Source organism: Macaca thibetana, chromosome 1 (genome assembly GCF_024542745.1).
Source record: "Macaca thibetana thibetana isolate TM-01 chromosome 1, ASM2454274v1, whole genome shotgun sequence".
Lineage (NCBI taxonomy): Eukaryota > Metazoa > Chordata > Mammalia > Primates > Cercopithecidae > Macaca > Macaca thibetana.
Window position 1 is genome coordinate 30,468,147 of NC_065578.1, and position 18,338 is coordinate 30,486,484.

Sequence of the window (18,338 nt, forward strand, 5' to 3'; positions counted from 1 at the left end):
CCACCTTTTTGCGCCTTTGCTTCCCCATCTCCAAAATGGGGATAACAGCAGCCCTTACTTCATAGAGCTGTTATGAGGATTAAATGAGATAATCCACCCCCTCAGCCTTTCCTCCCTGTCTCCCTATCCCGTAGGACCAGCAAGACCCCTTCATGCTGGCTGACCTGGACATGCTGGCCAGTCGCCATCAGGCCTTCTGCCAAGCCCTGCCACAGGTCTCACCCTTCTATGCAGTGAAGTGCAACAGTAGCCCTTGGGTGCTGCGTGTCCTGGCCGCCCTGGGCACCGGCTTTGACTGTGCCAGCCAGGTGAGCCTGTGCCCGCCGAGGATTAGGCCAGGCCAGCTGGAAGGGGGGGAGTCCCAGGCTGCTGCTGCTGAGGTCATGAATACGTGTCCCCTGTCCCAAGGAGCACTTGAAATGCGCTAAGCACACTGCAGGGGGCCTAACATGCATTCTCCTTGATCCTCCCATCCGCTCTGCAAGGCAGCCAGGGGATCTGCATTTCATAGAGGAGGAGACAGCCTTAGGGGGAATCACTTGCCCATGGGCCAACATATGGTAAGAGACAGAGATGATCCATCCAAAGCTGGCATTTTTTTCTTACACCAGGGGTGCAACATTCCAAGGGGTTTTTAGCAGAAGGGGATTCAGCAACGTTGAGGGAGGTTAGAGCCAAAGCCCAAGGGTGGGAAGGGGGAGAACCCAGGATGGGAGTATTTTGCTGAGCCTCTTTCCTTCCTTCCTTTCTTTTTAAGACTAGTCAAATGTAGTAGTGAGAAGTGGGGAAGAGTAGAACAAGGAGTTCATCTGTAACTGACTGTTACAATCAATTGAGATAACTCACCACTTTCGGATCAGCCCTTCCTCCCTTTCTGAGGAACCCTCCACTAAGCAGGATTAAGTGCACCAGCTGCCTCTAGGAAGCCAGCCCATCTCCTCTCTATGGGGCTGAAATTGATGGGAGGGGGGTTGGTTCTAAGCTGAGACTATGAGCACCTAGAGCACAGGGCACGTTGAGACTATGAGCCCCACCCTGCCCTGCCTGGCAGGGACTCCATAATGAGCACCCTGTCAACCCCACCCAGGGCTCCTGCCTAAAAGTGGGGGAGCCGGGGATGGGACCCAAACCAAGGGTTCCATCAGGGCAACCTCTTTGGCTCATGCACAGAGTTCCTGTCCCCACATAGTTGGAGGGGGGGCAGTGAGGCAGCCCCCAACCCTGGCTCTTGGCCACTCCAGGTGGAACTGGAGCAGGTGCTGGGCCTGGGCGTGGCCCCCTCGCGCATCATCTATGCCAACCCCTGCAAGCCTGCCTCCCACATCCGGTATGCTGCCCGGCATGGGGTGCAACTCCTGACCTTCGACAGCGAGGAGGAGCTCACCAAGGTGGCCCAGCACCATCCTGGGGCCAGGTGAGACCAGCAGGGGTGCAGGCAGGTAGGGTGAGAGTCAGCAGTAAAGAACGTATCACCCAACACAGCACACCCCTGACAAATGCTGGCCTGAGACAAGTGAACGGGAGGACCCTCAAAGCCCAGCCATTTTAAGACGGTCTGGCAGCTGCCTTTGGAGTGAGACAACCCAGGTTCAAATCCTGGCATTGTTGCTTACCTGATGTATGCATTGGGCACGTCTCTTTTTTTTTGAGACGGAGTCTTGCTCTGTTGCCCAGGCTGGAGTGCAGTGGCACGATCTCAGCTCACTGAAACCTCTGCCTCCCAGGTTCACACCATTCTCCTGCCTCAGCCTCCTGAGTAACTGGGATTACAGGCTCGTGCCACCATGCCCAGCTAATTTTTGTGTATTTAGTAGAGACAGGGCTTCACCATGTTGGTCAAGCTGGTCTTGAACTCTAACCTTGTGATCCGCCTGCCTTGGCCTCCCAAAGTACTGGGATTACAGGTGTGAGCCACCGTGCCCAGTCAAGTCTCTTTTTTTTTGAGACAGAGTTTTGCTCTTTTTGCTCAGGCTGGAGCGCAGTGGTGCAATCTCAACTCACCACAACCTCTGCCTCCTGAGTTCAAGTGATTCTCCTGTCTCAGCCTCCAGAGTAGCTGGGATTACAGGCGCCCACAACCACATCTGGCTGATTTTTGTATTTTTAGTAGAGATGGGGTTTCACTGTGTTGGCCAGGCTGGTCTCGAATTCCTGACCACAGGTGATCCACCTGCCTCAGCCTCTGAATATTCTGGAATTACATGCGTGAGCCACTGCGTCCAGCCTAGGCAAGTCTCTTTTAACATTTCTAAAACTCGGTTCCTTCATTTACAACATGGGGGCATGTTGCCTGTCACATAGTAGGTGCTTACCAGTACTATCAGTTTTCTACACTCCCTTCTCTGGGTATACCTAGGGAAAAGTAGATGTGTACACAAGTGTGTTGGGCTGGGGTGATGGCCACATGGATTTGGTGGCATTGGAAAACATCCCAGATCTGGGAATCAGCTGGGCACAGGTGGGGGTGGTATAAGCAGCCCTGGGCCCCTTGGCGTCTCTGGCTGAGTGCTCTCTCCCTCTTCCCTATCCTCGGTGTCCCTCCTCCAGACTGCTCCTCCGGCTGAGGACTCAGGACAGCCAGAGCACCTTCCCTCTGAGTACCAAGTTCGGGGCCAGCCTGGAGGCATGTGGGCACCTGCTAACGTCTGCCAGAGACCTGGGGTTGGCCGTGGTCGGAGCCAGGTGAGTGATGCCTGAGGACTCCAGGAGCCCTTCCCTTGCTGTGGATAACTACGACAGAGACAGAGAGACACAGTCACACATAAGCCACTGGGGCCAAACGCAGAAACAAACAGCTGGAAACATAACTGATTACACTGGCGTAAGTGTCATCAGTTGGGGCCCATGGCAAGCTGTGGCCCCTCTCTGGGGCCTGTGAGACCCCATCTGTCTAAAGGGGCAGGATGTAATGTGAAGGTTACTCAGGGCCTCCCTGCTCTGAGGCCCTGGGGGGTTTGGGGTCTTGTTGTGAAGGATCCATGAGGGGAAGGGGAGCCCACGTGGCAGTGCTGGGATCACGGGCTCCACGGCAGTGTGTGTCTGAGTGTGTGTGCGTGTGAACACTCGGGTGAGTGCCTCTTCGTGGGTGCCTCGTTGGCCTGAGTGTGCAGGTGTCTAAAAGCACACACTTACGCCCGTGTAATCAGTTATGTTTCCAGCTGTTTGTTTCTGCATTTGGCCCCGGTGGTTTTGTGCCTTATGTGTGACTGTGTCTCTCTGTCTCTGTCGCAGTTATCCACAGTCCGTGTGGCTTTGTGGTTCGGTACTGTGTTTCATGTGTTTCTGTACGTATCTCTCACCATGTCACATGCACTGGCTGTGCTAGCTTCCACGTGGGCTCCAACTGCCAGACACCCCAGAGCTTCACACAGGCCATCGCTGACTGCCGGTGCGTGTTTGAAATGGGCCGCGGGGCTGGGCATGATATGAGCTGCCTGGACATCGGAGGGGGCTTCCCCGGAACGGAGGACTCCGGGCCCAAGTTTGAGGAGGTGAGCTGGCAGGGGCGCTGGGGGTGTTCAGGGAGGTCCGTGTGTGTGCCCAGGCATGTGTGTGTGTGGGAGTCTGTGTTCATCCATGTACCTCTGTGTTTAGGTCTCTCTGGTGTGTCTCTGGGTGTGCTCTGTGTGCACAGGTGGGTAACTGTGTACGTGCATGTCTTGGCTTTGATATCCCCCAAAAGCAGACTCTGAGACAAACACTTGGATACAAGTAGCTTTTTTGGAGATGATCCATGGAAGCGCCAGTGAGGAAGTCAGGAAAGTGAGACAGAAGGGAGAAAAGTCAAAGAGAATTCATCTATGAGCTGGTTACCACTGTGGGCCCCTGCACCTGTCCCCCTGGGGACAATGTAGAACCTCAGAATCATCCCACTAGATGACAAGGGGCTGGGTCCTTTATTCACCAACTCCTGTCCCTCTTTGGTTGAAGGCTGTGGTCTGGGGGTGTTAATTTCCCCACATTCCAGCTAGTTTCTGAGGGTGCTGGAGAAAGCCCACAGAGCGAGAAGCAAAGGGGGGCAGGCACTGGAGGCTGGAAATCATCTTGCACAGGGCAGATGAGCTAAGGTAGGCTGCGGGAAGGTGGCACAGGGTGTCCACTGCAGCTGCAGCAAGGGTTCTGGGGGCTATGCCTCCCTGTGTGTCTGTATGTGTGTATGTTTCCTTGTAGAATTCTTGTTAGCATCACCAATACAGTTATAGTTGGGAGTTTACATTCCCTGGGTCCACAAGACACTCATCTTCTTTCTTTGCATCGGATTAAATCGCTGCATCTTGGGACTTCTCAGGGAGCCTGGTGGCTAGCAACCCCACACAAGTGACCTCCTGTCTCTCAGCTTCTGTTTCCTCTTTGGTAAACAGGGATAATTCTAATGCCTACCCTGCAGGGTGCCTTGGGGATGAAAGGACTGACGCAGGTAAGGCGCTGGCACAGGCACTGGCACATCAACAAGTGTTGGATGAGTTAACCTCTTCCTGCTGTCCCTCCACCCCATTCCAGATGGCGAGAGTGATCAGTGCTGCCCTGGCCCAGGACTTCCCTGAGGAGCGTGGTGTCAAGGTCATCGCAGAGCCAGGCCGCTTCTATATGGAGTCTGTCTGCACGGCTGCTGTCAACATCATTGCCAAGAAGGCTGTGCTGGAGCCCGGTGGGTGGGCCAGGATGGCACTGGGTGGGGAGGCCACTGTCCAGGCATCCCCAGGCCCTGGAAGAGAGGAAGGGCAGAGGGTTGGGGCTCTGTCCCAGGAGCTGGGGGTCAGAGTAGTGACTGAGCTCTCCCCAGGAGGCAGCCGGAAGCTGATGTATTATCTCAATGATGGCCACTATGGCTCCTTCCGCCTTGGCCACCGAGAGCCTGTCCCAAGGGTTCCCATCGTGGTGAAGGTAAGGGGGCCACTCCAGCCCCAAGAGTCTAGTCCCTTACCTTGAGGTGCCTTGTGCCTCCCCCATTGGGAACAGTGGCTGTGCTGGACCCCTGAGGCAGGTCCTGGCCTGCTGCTTAGAGCACGCATGGACACGTACATGATGCGTGCTCACAGGTCAGAGCATGGGCAGCAGCTGGCTGTGGGGGCCTTGTCAGGCAAAGGGACAGTCACCAGAACACAAAGGCGTGGGATGTTTTCCAAAATATTGACGTTCTTCTCCCTGGTGGTTAAAGAGCTATTCCCCCGAGTCCACCAGGGGCCTCCCTGCCGACGCCCTTGCTGCTCAGTCCCACCCATGATCTGGCAACAAAGCTGGGATACCTGACCCTGTAGGGCCAACAGGATCTTCCTCCAGCTCCAGGGCAGTTGTCTCCTGATGTGATGGGTTGGTATCCGGGCCACGCTGCTTTGTAAATATCTTGACTGTTTCTCCTGGCCAGTGAACGTCTTGGTGTGTGCACACATTTGGTCATGTATATGATGTGTGTCTGCATGCATGTGCGAGTGCGTATGTGTGTGAAGTGTTTCTGGGTGTGTGTCTTCATGTGTGTATTTGCCTCTCTTCCCATTGGGTGGAGTGAGTACTGGATATGGAGGAATCAGTAGGAGACCCTGTGTTTGTTTGGTTCCCACAATAGTTTTCAATTTTAGTTGCCCATATTAAAAAATCTAGACATATTTCATAAAAGCCTGGATTTTCTCAGCTCCTCTCAAACATTTGAGAGATCTGATGATACATGGCCTGCAGAAAAACAAGGCAACAAATAATTCAACAAATTAGTCTAGCACGTCAGGGGCTGCGATCTGCTGGAACGGACTTCCAGCAGTGGCTTTCCCCTTTAGACAGACAGTGACTTTCCAGTTTGTTGTCAGACTTACCTGGTACATTTCACTCATTTGTGTTACCTGCTGGACCTCTAGGTAACTGAGTTTTCAACTGCTGCCTTATAGCAATGAATGAAGACAACAGCCCCATTTACAGAGGAGGAATCCGAGCCCTTACCTGTAGGCACATCAGACCTGGCCAGGCTGGGCAGCGGCCACAGAGGGATGGGTCCCAGCCAGTGTACATCCGTGTGCCCCTGGGAGTGCCCTTCCGGGTCTTTCAATGGCTTCCAGGTAAGGGGTGGGATAGGCCAGCCTGCTGTCTTTTCTGACCCCCTTTCCTATGTCACACAGGAGTTCTGCTCAGAGCCGCCCCTCTTCCCCTGCACACTCTATGGTCCCACATGCGATGCCTCTGACAGGCTCTTCTTGGAGGATGTGCGGCTGCCCGAGCTTGATGTAGGCGATTGGCTGGTCTTCCCCTCCATGGGTGCCTACACATCCTCCATGAGCTGCAGCTTCAATGGCTTCCTGCCCGCCACCATCTGCTACACCATGGGCCCCCAGCTCAGGTGCCTGGGGGTTGGGGTTGAAGAGGAAGCAGGAAACCTCACACTCATTTGAGTTTGGGGTGGGAACTGGTCCCAGGGAATCTCCCTTTCCCTGTTGACTCACTGAAGTCAAAGTGTCCATCTGACCTTTGGGCTCTGATCTGCCTCTGGCCCCCCTCCCAGGGAGGTGGAGAATTGCAAAGAGATCCCCAGGCCCTCTAGCCACTGTCTGACCCCACTCCTGCTTCAGACGCCCACTGCCCCAGCTCTGCCTCCAGGCCCCAGCTCTGCTGCTGTGTGTGCAGCCTCAGGGCTGTAGACAAAGGCCTTGATACCCACCCTGCATCCCATGCCCTTTCCCCAGGAGCCTTCTGGAGGCAGAGCCTGAACCCAGAGTCGGCTAGGCTGGAGGACTTTAAAACACTCTGGTAGGTAGGCCCCTGGGAACTGTTGGGAGTTGGGATGGCAGGGAGGAGGCAGAGGTTTGGGTAACTATGAAATCCTATGCGAACCTTCCAAAAACATCTTGCTATCATTTTGGGTCAGTTCTTTCCTTTTGTCTTTTTTCTTTTCTTCTCTTTTCTTTTATTTTCTTCTCTTTCTTTTCTTTTCTTTTTTTTCTTTTCTTTCTTTCATTTTCATTTTCCTTTCTTTTCTTTCTTTCCTCCCTCCCTTCTCTTTCCTTCCCTTTTTCTTTCTTTCCTTCCTTTTTGAGACAGAGTCTTACTCTGTCCCCCAGGCGGAGTGCAGTGGCATGATCTCAGCTCACTGCAGCCTCGACCTCTCAGGGCTCAGGTGATCTCAGCCTCCTGAGTAGCTGGGGTTATAGGTGTATACCACCACACTCAGCTAATTTTTGTATTTTTGGTAGAGATGGGGTTTTGCCATGTTGCTCAGGCTGGTCTCGAGTTTCTGGGCTCGAGCAATCCGCCTGCCTCAGCCTCCCAAAGTGCTGGCATTACAGGTGTGAGCCACCACATGCCTGTGTCTTCAGTCAGGTCTTAACACTGACTTTTCTTAGCAGCAGACTGCCCTACCCATCCTCCTTGTCATCTGCCTCGCCATCCCTCCTTTCCCACCTTCTTGAACGGTGGCTGAAGGGGACACATTAGAAGCTACTTCTTCTCAGAGTGACTACAAAAAATGGGCTATTGACCTTTTATGTTAAATAATGCAGCCCACACACCTGCTCAATTCATACCTAACTGGTGTCAGTTTACAATCTTAAATTCATCCTGCCGCTCCTCCCTGCTTTTTATTTATTCATGCCCTTGCCTTGTCCCAGAAAGGGTTTCTATAAAATGCATCAACGTATCATAGTGGTTAAGAGCATGTCACTGGAATAAGTGAGAACTGGGGTCAAATTTAGGCACCACTGATACTAGCTGTGAACTTGGGCAGGTCAACTAACTTAGATGAACTCTAGTTTTCCTTGTAAAATGGTGGTAAGAATAATAACTTCCCCATAGGGTTGTTGGGATTAAGAGAGGGATGAATGTATCATTTAGGGCCAGCTTTTCCTTCGGCCACCCTGTTCTTGCTGGCTCTCCTCCTGGAGTCCAGATGTCACAGAGACCCCATCTTGCATCCTGGGTCTTTTCATAGAGTGTTGGTAGGGTGTCCCACTCAGGCCAAGCCAGGGTGTGTGCCTGATGCTAGGGGGACAGGTGAGGCAGGCGCAGACCCAGTCCTTGAGAAGTCCTGAGGCCCGTGGAAAGCTAAAGGCAGGCGCAGCTGGCTGCAGCACAGGGAGGACCATGGGACATACTCTGAGGACAGTTCAGGTGGAAGCCATCCATTCGGAGGAGCGAGTGGCTTCTTGGAAGGAGAGTGGTGGCACCTGGAGGCAGAGCAGAATCAGTAGGTAAAGCAGGCAAGAAGCGTGGCTCAGGTGTGGGAACAACTTGGCCCAGGCATGGGAATGAGCCTCTGCTCAGAGAACAGTGAGTGACCAGGATTGGAGATGAGAAACAGAGATGGCAGAGCCTCAGGACACAGGGTGACCAGTTTGCCTGGGTTTGTCTGGAACATTCCTGGTGCTAGCACTGTAAATCCTGAGTCCTAGGAAGCTCCTGAGTCTTAGGCAAACCAGATGGTTGGGGAGGGAGGGGAGAAGGTCGTCATACCCCAAGGCCACATTCCTGCAGCTATAGCGGGTACAGCCACTGATTTCTCAGCTTCTGGCTCAGCCAAGGAAAGTGTCTCCCTGCCTTCAGCAGGACCTCTCCCACCCTCTCTGCTACCACTCAACTCAGCCAGGTCCTCAGGGATCCCAGAGTCCCTGGAGCTGAAGAGGAATTTCCCCTGACACGTAGGATGCAAAGAGCAGATTGGGGTAACAGAGGCCACTCAGAGAAGCTAGAGGAGCTCAACAGCCCATCCAATCAGGTGCATCTCACGCAGGCATCCCAGAATATCAAATTCCCCGCCTGCAAAATGGTCTTGCTTATGCCCAAACACTCAGGATGTAAGAGGCACGGATTATGGGTACGATACTTAGCGGTGTGAGCAGGCTTTGGGAAATGTGAACTCTATCCAGATGGAAGACATTCCAGTGAGTTTTTTTGCCTCTCTTTGCCCCTGGCGGGTGGGAGAGGGTGAGTGGGTCTGGGTATGTAAGCACAGGTCTCCAGGTCTAACCCATCAGTGACAGACCATAAACAAGATGATGTTTGCTGGGTTTGTTTATTTCTTTGTTTTTGAGATAGAGTCTCTCCCTGTCACCCAGGTTGGAGTGGTGCAATGGCACGATCTTGGCTCACTGCAACCTCTGCTTCCCAGGTTCAAGTGATTCTCCTGCCTCAGCCTCCTGAGTAGCTGGGATTACAGGTGCGTGCCACCACGCCCAGCTAATTTTTTGCATCTTTAGTAGAGACGGGCTTTCACCATGTTGGCCAGGCTGGTTTCAAACTCCTGACCTCGTGATTCACCCACCTTGGCCTCCTAAAGTGCTGGGATTATAGGCATGAGTCACCACGCCCGGCCGATGTTTGCTGTTTATGATACATAATAAGAAGCCTCCATCACTTGAATCATGGGACATTGAAAAAAAAAAAAAAACTAGAAAATACTGGGAATCTAGGATCAGTGTCACACATCCATTGTCATCTCTTGTCTCTGCCAGCCCTCGGCCGCTGGACTGCTGCGGCTCTAGGCACTGCAAGGGCATCCCTTAGTCCCCATCTCCTAACTGCTCCCTCCAGGCTGCTCCGGTTTCCTGAATTCCACCACTCTGAGCCTTTCTCTAATATCCAGAGTGATGCTCAGACCACACTATGGTGTCTCACAGGCCTTTTCTGAAAGTTTGGTGATAAACGGAATTACAACGTAGAGATGAAAACTTACATTAGGTTTCCCAGGCAAGGCGCTCAATTTTTCTGAGCTTCTGTTTCTTCATCTGCAAAATGAAAGCAATGCCGGTTCCTTCCTCATCAGGAGGACGTGAGAAACAAATGAGAGCATGCACAGCAAGTGTAATGAGCACTCAGTAAGCGTCAGAGCACTTCGGCCGAGCGCAGTGGCTCATGCCTGTAATCCCAGTACTTTGGGAGGCTGAGGTGTGCGGATCACGAGGTCAAGAGATTGAGACCATCCTGGCTAACATAATGAAACCCCGTCTCTACTAAAAATACAAAAATTAGCTGGGCCTGGTTGCAAGCGTCTATAATCTCAGCTACTCAGGAGGCTGAGGCAGGAGAATTGCTTGAACCTGCCAGGTGGAGGTTGCGGTGAGCCGAGATCGCGCCACTGCACTCCAGCCTGGGCAACAATGTGAGACTCCGTCTCAAAAAAAAAAAAAAAAAAAAAGGCACTTCATTCCACATGCATGTCAGTCAACTAGTGTTTATTATGCACCTACTGTGTGCTGGGCCCTGTGCTGAGCATTGAGATAGAGTGGTGACTAAGGCTTCCCTTTTCCAGTTTATAGTCTGTTTAAGAAGTGCATCAGTTGGGATCTGATCAGGAAAAGAGAAAGGACTCCAGGGATTTCACAGTGAGGGATCCAATAGAGGAAGTCAGCATAGAGAAGACTAGAAGTGGCCGGGCATGATGGCTCACACCTGTAATCCCAACACTTTGGGAGGCCAAGGCAGGCAGATCACCTGATGTCAGGAGTTTGAGACCAGCCTGGCCAACATGCCAAAACCCTATCTCTACTAAAAATACAAAATGTAGCTGGGCGTGATGGCATATGCCTGCAATCCCAGCTACTGGGGTGGCTAAAGTACGAGAATTGCTTGAACCCAGGAGGCGACACTGCAGTGAGTTGAGATCTGCCACTGAACTCCAGCCTGGGTGACAGAGCAAGACGCTGTCTCAAAAATAAAAAGAGAAGGCTGGAAGTGCAAAGAAGTAGGGAAGAGATGTTACTCAGGGTTTCAGCTCCCCCAGGAGCTGACCCTGAGACAAGGATTTGAGCACATGTTGTTACTTTTGGAGCTGCAGGGAACGGGAAAACGGAAAAGGGAGACTGGGAAGGGAGAGCACCCAACAAGGGCAAACATCTGGTTCACCACAGTGGCTGCCTAGAGCTTCATTCCCTGGGAAACACAGGGATATGAAACATTTGCCTCAGTCACTGCACATGAGGAGTAAGGGAACTGGAGTATTTCACACCAAATCTCAGGGGTCACTGCTTGGGATCTCCTGGGGGAGGAGCTTCATTCTGTGAGCATTTATGGCCACCCTTGAGCACAGAGCCTATGTCTGCCCCTAGGAACAGGGATGCAGATACTGGCAGTTGGAAGTGGGCAGGTGTACTCTGAAGTAACCAAGTCAGAGGGCTCTGGGTGGACCTCTGAGAGCATCCTCGATATGAAGCGATTGGGAACCAGGGGAAGCCTCTACTGTCTGTAGAAACCGCTGCTCATCTGAGCCTACATTCCTTTGTCCTGCACTATCATGCAACTGTTCCTAAGGCCACCACTCTGTGGGAAGATACACTCCCCTGAGGCTGACACGGTCACTATCAGAATGGCTGGCTGCCTGGCCCCTCTGCTGTCTCTGCATGATTCACCAGTTCCCAGACAGGAGCCCAGGGCCACCCCCTACCACCACTGCTCCTTCGCAGGAGCTCCTTTATGGCCACCGTAGGAACCAATGCCAGGAGCTAAATGGCTGCTGTCTTCCTCCCATCTTCTTTTCTGGCATGAGTACCTCCCATTGGCAGACCATCACAGCAACCCAACTGGCAAGGGAATCTGGGAAATGTAGTTTGTAAGCTTCCAGCCTGGTGGCAAAGAGGAGGTTAAGGAAAGGCAAGCAAGAGTGAGTGTGGGGCTCAATACAATAGACAATATCTGGCAGAGGGAGATGGACAAGAAAGAAATCATTAGGATTCATGGTTTTTAAACTGGCCCAATTGTCCCATAGAACTAATGTTTCTGGTTTATTTTGAATAAACATAGAAATTGACCCTCCCAGTCTTGAAATGAGAAGGTTACAGTTGTCTTATCTGAGTTCCTTTCTCAGGAAACCAACCAACCAGGCTCCCAGATAGTATCAAGGAGCTGAAACTGACCAGACCTGTCACCTGTTGATGGCCTAACTGACCACCTGCTTCCTGTTGACCAACTTTTCTTCCTTACCCCTTCCAAATTCCTGTTTTCCCACACATGGTTACATTTCTTCCTTGCTATGTAAACCCCTGATTTTATTTGATTTGATACTAATCTCCCATCTCCTTGGCTACAGCACCCAATTAAAACCTTCCCTGGCAATACTCATCTCAGTGATTAGCTTTCTGTGCAGCGAGCAGTAAGATCTAACAGAACTCTCAGTGTTTTGGTAACAGTTTCCGTACAATGACAGAGAAGATAACCTGAAAACCTTCTCAACAAAACACCTAGATTTGTCAGATAATGTATAACCAACTTCCTTTTAGATGCATAGTTGGACTCATAAGAAAGACAAATAGGCCAGGCACGGTGGCTCACACCTGTAATCCTAGCACTTTGGGAGGCCAAGGTGGGCAGATCACCTGAGGTCAGGAGTTTGAGACCAGCCTGGGCAACATGGTGAAACCCTGTTTCTACTAAAAATACAAAAATTAGCCAGGCCTGGTGGTGGGTGCCTGTAAATCCAGCTACTCAGGAGACTGAGGCAGTAGAATCACTTGAACCTGGGACACAGAGGTTGCAGTGAGCTGAGATTGTGACACTGCACTCTAGCCTGGGCAACAGAATGAGACTTCGTCTCAAAAAAGAAAAAAAAAATTCAGGAACCAAAAACAAAAAGGAACGGTAAGTGTGGAGCTGATCTTTGGGATGTCCTGGGGGTAACCAAGGGGGTTGGCTTTAAATAGCCATCTAGGGACAAGATATGAGAGGCCTGGCAAAAGAGAAATAGGTGTTTGGATCTAATCACCCCAAACACACACAAATCCAAAACCATTATAAAGTTACACTTTCAGTAAAAGTGTGGACTAGAAAAAACATCCATCCCCTTGCCCACTGGCATAGAAAGATAATAGTGAAGCTTGTTTGTCTTGACTTATGCTTTGGATTGGAAAAGAAAAAAGTTCTCCTTTGAGAATTTACAACTATAGGCCAACCCTTCCAAAGGTTGAGAATTTGTGCTTACATTTTCTTTGTAGTCTGAGGAACCATGAAGCTGAGAAATTAATTTACAAAGTGGTCTGTGGCTGGTAATACCCCAGGGATGCCTGGTAGAAGCAAATGAGATCTGCTCTGCATAGTCACACCCTCAACCCACAGATAAAGATGAGCTCACAATCCCAAATTACAAAACACACAGAAACAATGCAATGCAAATGACAAGATACAGACAACTCAACCTTGCAGAAACCCTTAGATAATAGAATGCATAAAAATCAGTAATTTAATTGCACAGAAGTGTGAAGGAGAAGCACAGAGTGTGGTAGAAAGATGACTGAAAAACTGGCTTGGTCTGTGTGCTGGGGAGGCTACTGCTGCAGTGCAGTTGAGAGGTGAGGGTTGCTTGGGTCAGAATGGTGGTGGGGGATGGGATGTGTGTCACAATGGCACAGCAAGCAGAGCACAGAAAGAACATCTTGTACATTTTGTAGGTAGAGACCTGCAGCTTCAAGTACCCTGTGTTAGTTTCCAAAGGCTTCTGCAAAAAACTGCCACAAACTGGTGGCTTAAAAATGACAAACTCATGCCTGCATTCCCAGCACTTTGGGAGGCTGAGGTGGGAGTGTTAGAAACAAAATGCTTGTTCCTTGGTGCCACAGAGAAATAGCACTCGAACATTAATTTTCTCAGCAAGGCAATTTTTACTTCTATAGAAGGGTGTGACTCACGAATGGAGTAATGGTGAAAGCACACCTGAATGAGGGAGGGGAAGGGGTTCTTATTCCTGACACAGGTACCCCCTACTGCTGTGTCATTGCCCTATTGGCTAGGGTTGGACCACACAGTCTAAGCTAATTCCAATTGGCTATTTTAAAGAGAGCAGGGGTATGAGCCAGAGTGGCAGGGTGAGTAGTTTTGTGGGAAGGACAGTTAGGAACAGGTAACTAAAGGTGACTTAGGTCAGAGCAAGTGACTAGGGGTGATTCAGATCAAAGCAGATGACCAGGATGAGTCAGGACACAGAGCAGGTAACCAGGGGAACAGATGTGAACTACTGATTAAAACTGGTGAGAAAGGTTGTTTACTGAAACTACAAGGAAGTCAAACTTTAAAATGGAGGACAAAGAACTGAACATATTGACTTACTGATTCTTTGAAGAGAAATTTAGAACTCATTGTATCCAACAGGAGGATCACTTGAGCCCAGGAGTTTAAGGCTAGCCTGGGCAACATAGAAGACCCTGTCTTATTTTTAAAAATAAAATTTTAAAAATGACAGAAATGTATTCTCTCATAGTTTTGGAGGTTAGAAGTCTGAAGTCAAGGTGTTGGCAAGGTCATGCTCCCTCTGAAGGCTTCAGGGAAGAATGTTTCCTTGCCTCTTGCATCTTCCAGTAGCTCCAGGCCTTTTCTGGCTTCTGGCAGCATAACTCCAGTCTCTGCCTCACAACATTCTTCTCTTTGTCTCTGTGACCTCTCATCTTCTCATAAGGACACCAGTCGTCCAGTGGACACAAATTTTGTGGGGGCACGATTTAACTTCAACCTCCAACCCCCTGCCACAGGTCACCCTTTGGCCCTTATGGCCTCCAAGTCTTGAGGCTGGAGCTCACTTCTCAGCCCAGGGTCATCTGTGTCTACTTTCCATAGCAGCAGGATACACCTCTGCTGGTGGTTCCCAGGTTCTCTCTCCAGCTGTGACCTCTCTCCCACACTCCAGACCTGAAAATCTCACAGCCTCTTGATCACTGACCCAAGGATGTACCACAGATCACTCAGATTCAACACATCCCAAAGGGAGCCCCCTGTGGGCCCCCATCTAGGGGAAGGGCTGCTTCCCTTAGCCAGAGTGCACCTCACTCCTCAGCTAGAAATCTGGGCTTTGTCCTCCATTTTGAACTTCTTCATCACCTCCCTCATCATTCACACTGGAGATGGTAGAGAAAGCCTACTGTGTGCTAACATCGTTTTTTTTTTTTTTTTTTTTTAAATCCTTCCTGTTCTACCCCCAGAATGTCTCATGCACACAGCCCCTCTCTTCTTCCCTCTCTCCCAGGTCACTGCCAGGTTCCAGCCCCTCACTGGTTCTCTCCAGAGCCAGCATAACAGCCTAGTGACTTCCCTGCTGTGGTCTCATTTTCTCTAATCCACTGACCACACGACCTCACAGAGCCCCTTCTTTTTTCTTTTTTTTTTTGGAGACAGTCTCGCTCTATTCCCCAGGCTGGAGTGCAGTGGCATGATCTTGGCTCACTGCAACCTCTGCTTCCTGGGTTCAAGTGATTCTCATGCCTCAGCTTCCTGAGTAGCAGGGACTATAGGCATGCGCCACCATGCCTGGCTAATTTTTGTATTTTTAGTAGAACGGGGTTTCACCATGTTAGCCAGGCTAGTCTCAAACTCCTGACCTCAGGTGATCGGCCTGCCTTGGCCTCCCAAAGTGCTGGGATTACAGGCATGAGCCACCACACTTGGCCACCACAGAGCCCCTTCCAACGTGCTCTCCTGAACCTGCTGCCCACTGTGTAATACTATTCGTGGCAGCCCATATGTGCAGGATAAAGTCCAAGTGCCCTAGTGTTATGGGATCTTTGGGGTGTCAAATTTTTGACTGGAAGCGTCTGTGGCCACAGCACCTTTGCCCAAGTTCTTGTCCTGTGTCCAGGAAGAACGAGGTATGCAGACAAGTGAAGAGTGAACAAGATGAAGAAGAGTTTTATTTAGTGTTACAACAGCTCAGAGACTGGCAGTGGGTAGCTCCTCTTTGTAGGCAGGTCATCTGTCCAGTGTTCAGTTCTCAGTGGAGAGGAGGCCCTGGAGAGGGTGGCTTCTCCCTGCCAGCAGGTTGTCTCTGTAGATGTCAGTGGAGAAGGTAGCTCCTCTCTGCAGCTAGCCATCCCATCGTCTCCAGCTATCAGCAGAGAGTACGCCTCTCTGCAACTGGTTGTCCCATCGTCTCTCTGCTCTCCTCATCCTCTGGCCATCCTCTCATCTGCTCTGGCTGAACCCAGGGCTTTATGGACCTTTTATGGGGGAGGAAGTCCGTGCCAATTGGTCCATGGGTGGCCATGGGCGGGCTGGAAGAGGCACCATGAGTCCCCACTGGCAGCCTGGCCCGGAGCCTTCAGGCCTTCCCTGACCTGAAAGTGGGGTCTTACTGGGGACCTGCTCCCTTCTGCCCAGGACTCTGTCTGCCTCCCTCTGCCATTCAAGGCCCCAGGGCTTGGCCCCAACCCCTCTGAGAACTTTAATATCCTCATCTGTAAAATGGGGACGATAATACCCTGCCCCATTGCCCAGTGAGTGTGTATACCCTTAACGCGGTGCATAGGCTTGGGTAGGCTTGATCCGGTCTCATTCATTTCTCCTCACCCGACCCTACACCTGAGTCAGAGTATCTCATGTTGGCTGAGCTTGAAGTATGCAGGAGCACACCCCAGAAAGGCCAGGGCACAAGCCCTGCTTGGGGTGGAGCAGGGAGGGCCTGCTCTGCTCCACTGGGGTGTTCTTAGGTGGAAGTGGGTGTGGGATGGTCCCTCTGGGAGAACTCTTTCCCTCCAGCCTCCCTGCAGGGTCACCAAGGGAGCTGAATCACAGCTCAAGTGAAATGGGAAAAGTTCCCTTATCCCCTTAGCCTCCTGAGTAGCTGGGACAACAGGTGTGGGCTACCATGCCTGGCTAATTTTTGTATTTTTAATAGAGATGGGGTTTCACCATGTTGACCAGGCTGGTCTCAAACTCCTGACCTCAAGTGATCTAGCTGTCTTAGCCTCCCAAAGTGCTGGGATTACAGGCATGAGCCACTGTGCCCAGCCTCTAACTCTTTTAACATAAATTAATTCTTCTCCCTGTATTTTTCCTCAGTGCTATTGACTTCCTGAAGAAACTGGGTCAATTCTCGTGTAGAGTTTTTACACTAGGGATACACACTTGCTTCTTTATACTTCATGGGGTACCTTGTAAGTCTCCAGTGCATCACACCTGGAGGCATATCATGTCCGGTGATCTTGCTTTTAATGATGCTAAGATCTATCTTTAGTTTCAGGCAATGGCAACCTTACCCTTCACTGAAAAGTTCTCCATCAACCTTTCACTGAGTGATTTTGGCATCCATTGAAAACCATTTCTTGAATCAGTTATTTTATTAGGGGCTTAAAAAATGATAATTTTCTAATTCTATTTTTTCCTGCATGAGTAGCTGAAATTCCTCTGCATAGAAGAGCTTTCTTTCATTCATTTTGACTATTTAATTACCAGAAAATGCAGTTAGGGATAAAAAATGCTTAATTATTCTCCTTTAATTAACTATTTTTAGAGAAATAAACTGGTGCCCCAACTTCCCCAGTGGTGCCCAATAACTTTTGTTTTCTCTCTTTATCTTCTTTTCTTTTCCTGCTCTCTTTCACCTGCTGGTTAGAAGCAGGGTACTTTAATACCCTAGGAGATGGTAAGACCTCATGAAAGAAGTTCCCTGGGTCCCTGAATGACTACATGGAGCTGATTCGTTCCTGTGACTTGGGGAAGAATGAGACTGTCCTGGGAACAAGAAATAAGCTTTCATAGTCACAACCCACTGAGATTGTGATGGTTTGTTACAGCATTGACCCTATCCTGACCAAACAGCTATTACATTTTTAGTTTTTTTTGAGACAGAGTTTCCCTCTTGTTGCCCAGGCTGGAGTGCAATGGTATGATCGCAGCTCACTGCAACCTCAGCTTCCCAGGTTCAAGCAATTCTTCTGCCTCAGCCTCCCAAATAGCTGGGATTACAGGCGCCCACCACCAAGCCCAACTAATTTTTTGTATTTTTAGTAGAGACGGGGTTTCACCATGTTGTCCAGGCTAGTCTTGAACTCCTGGCCTCAGGTGATCCACCTGCCTTGGCCTCCCAAAGTTCTGAGATTACACGTGAACCACTGTGCCCGGCCTACATTTTTAATTTCTAAGAGCTCTATCTTGTTCTCTGATTGTTTCTTTTCCATAGCATAGTGTTCTTGTTGCATGCTTATCTCTTTTTTTTCTGATGATATTTAACTCTTAATGACACATTCTTATGTTCTGTGCATTTTTTCTGCCTCTCCTGACTTCCTTTTTATTGTTTGTGGGTTTTGCTCTCAATTTCAACTAAAACTAGTTTAACATTTATTTGGAGGAGAAACAGCATTACGTGGAGGAAGGTTTAGAAAATGGAAGGTTTCTTTTGACAGTCCTTGGTTTCCCTTTCCTGTCCTAAACAATTCAGCTGTGGCCCACATTTGCTCACCCTAATTACTAGCAAAGCAAGAGCCTAGTATTTACCCAGAGGCAATCTTCTAGGAAGGCAATGGACTTCCAGCCATTGTGATTGAGGCATGCGATTAGAGAACTCACTCATGTTCCAAGTAGCTTATCAAACAATCCTTCCAACACTTCCTTTATTTTCTCAGGTTTTAGCACCTCTTATGAATGAGCACCTGGGCAGCCAAAAAATAAATAATGAA

General features: G+C 50.2%; 2 protein-coding genes across 4 annotated transcripts in view; one reads left to right on the forward strand and one right to left on the reverse strand.

Annotated features, from left to right (window-relative positions):
* FABP3 (fatty acid binding protein 3) overlaps positions 1 to 18,338 on the reverse strand; it is a 263,378-nt gene that overhangs the window by 114,788 nt on the left and 130,252 nt on the right. The window contains exon 1 of one of the 3 annotated variants that reach the window (XM_050796672.1): positions 6,083 to 6,093. The exons of the other annotated variants lie outside the window; for them this stretch is intronic. The gene's annotated coding sequence lies outside the window, so the exon portion shown is untranslated. Of the gene's footprint in view, positions 1 to 6,082; positions 6,094 to 18,338 lie in introns of those variants that run through there. 3 annotated transcript variants of the gene reach the window in all.
* LOC126958478 (antizyme inhibitor 2-like) lies at positions 146 to 12,066 on the forward strand. The gene is made up of 9 exons (XM_050796836.1): positions 146 to 308; positions 1,242 to 1,414; positions 2,548 to 2,682; positions 3,326 to 3,491; positions 4,501 to 4,648; positions 4,784 to 4,884; positions 6,105 to 6,322; positions 6,666 to 6,729; positions 11,774 to 12,066. The coding sequence occupies exons 1-8, from the start codon at positions 153 to 155 to the stop codon at positions 6,703 to 6,705; spliced, it is 1,137 nt and encodes a 378-aa protein (XP_050652793.1). The 5' UTR covers positions 146 to 152; the 3' UTR covers positions 6,706 to 6,729; positions 11,774 to 12,066.

Bases quoted from the DNA above. Each gene is read 5' to 3' on its own strand.
- LOC126958478 (XM_050796836.1), top strand. From the start codon at position 153: ATGCTGGCTGACCTGGACATGCTGGCCAGTCGCCATCAGGCCTTCTGC. The intron at 1,415-2,547 runs GTGAGACCAGCA...TCCCTCCTCCAG, and splicing joins CAGCACCATCCTGGGGCCAG to ACTGCTCCTCCGGCTGAGGA. The intron at 4,885-6,104 runs GTAAGGGGGCCA...TATGTCACACAG, and splicing joins GGGTTCCCATCGTGGTGAAG to GAGTTCTGCTCAGAGCCGCC.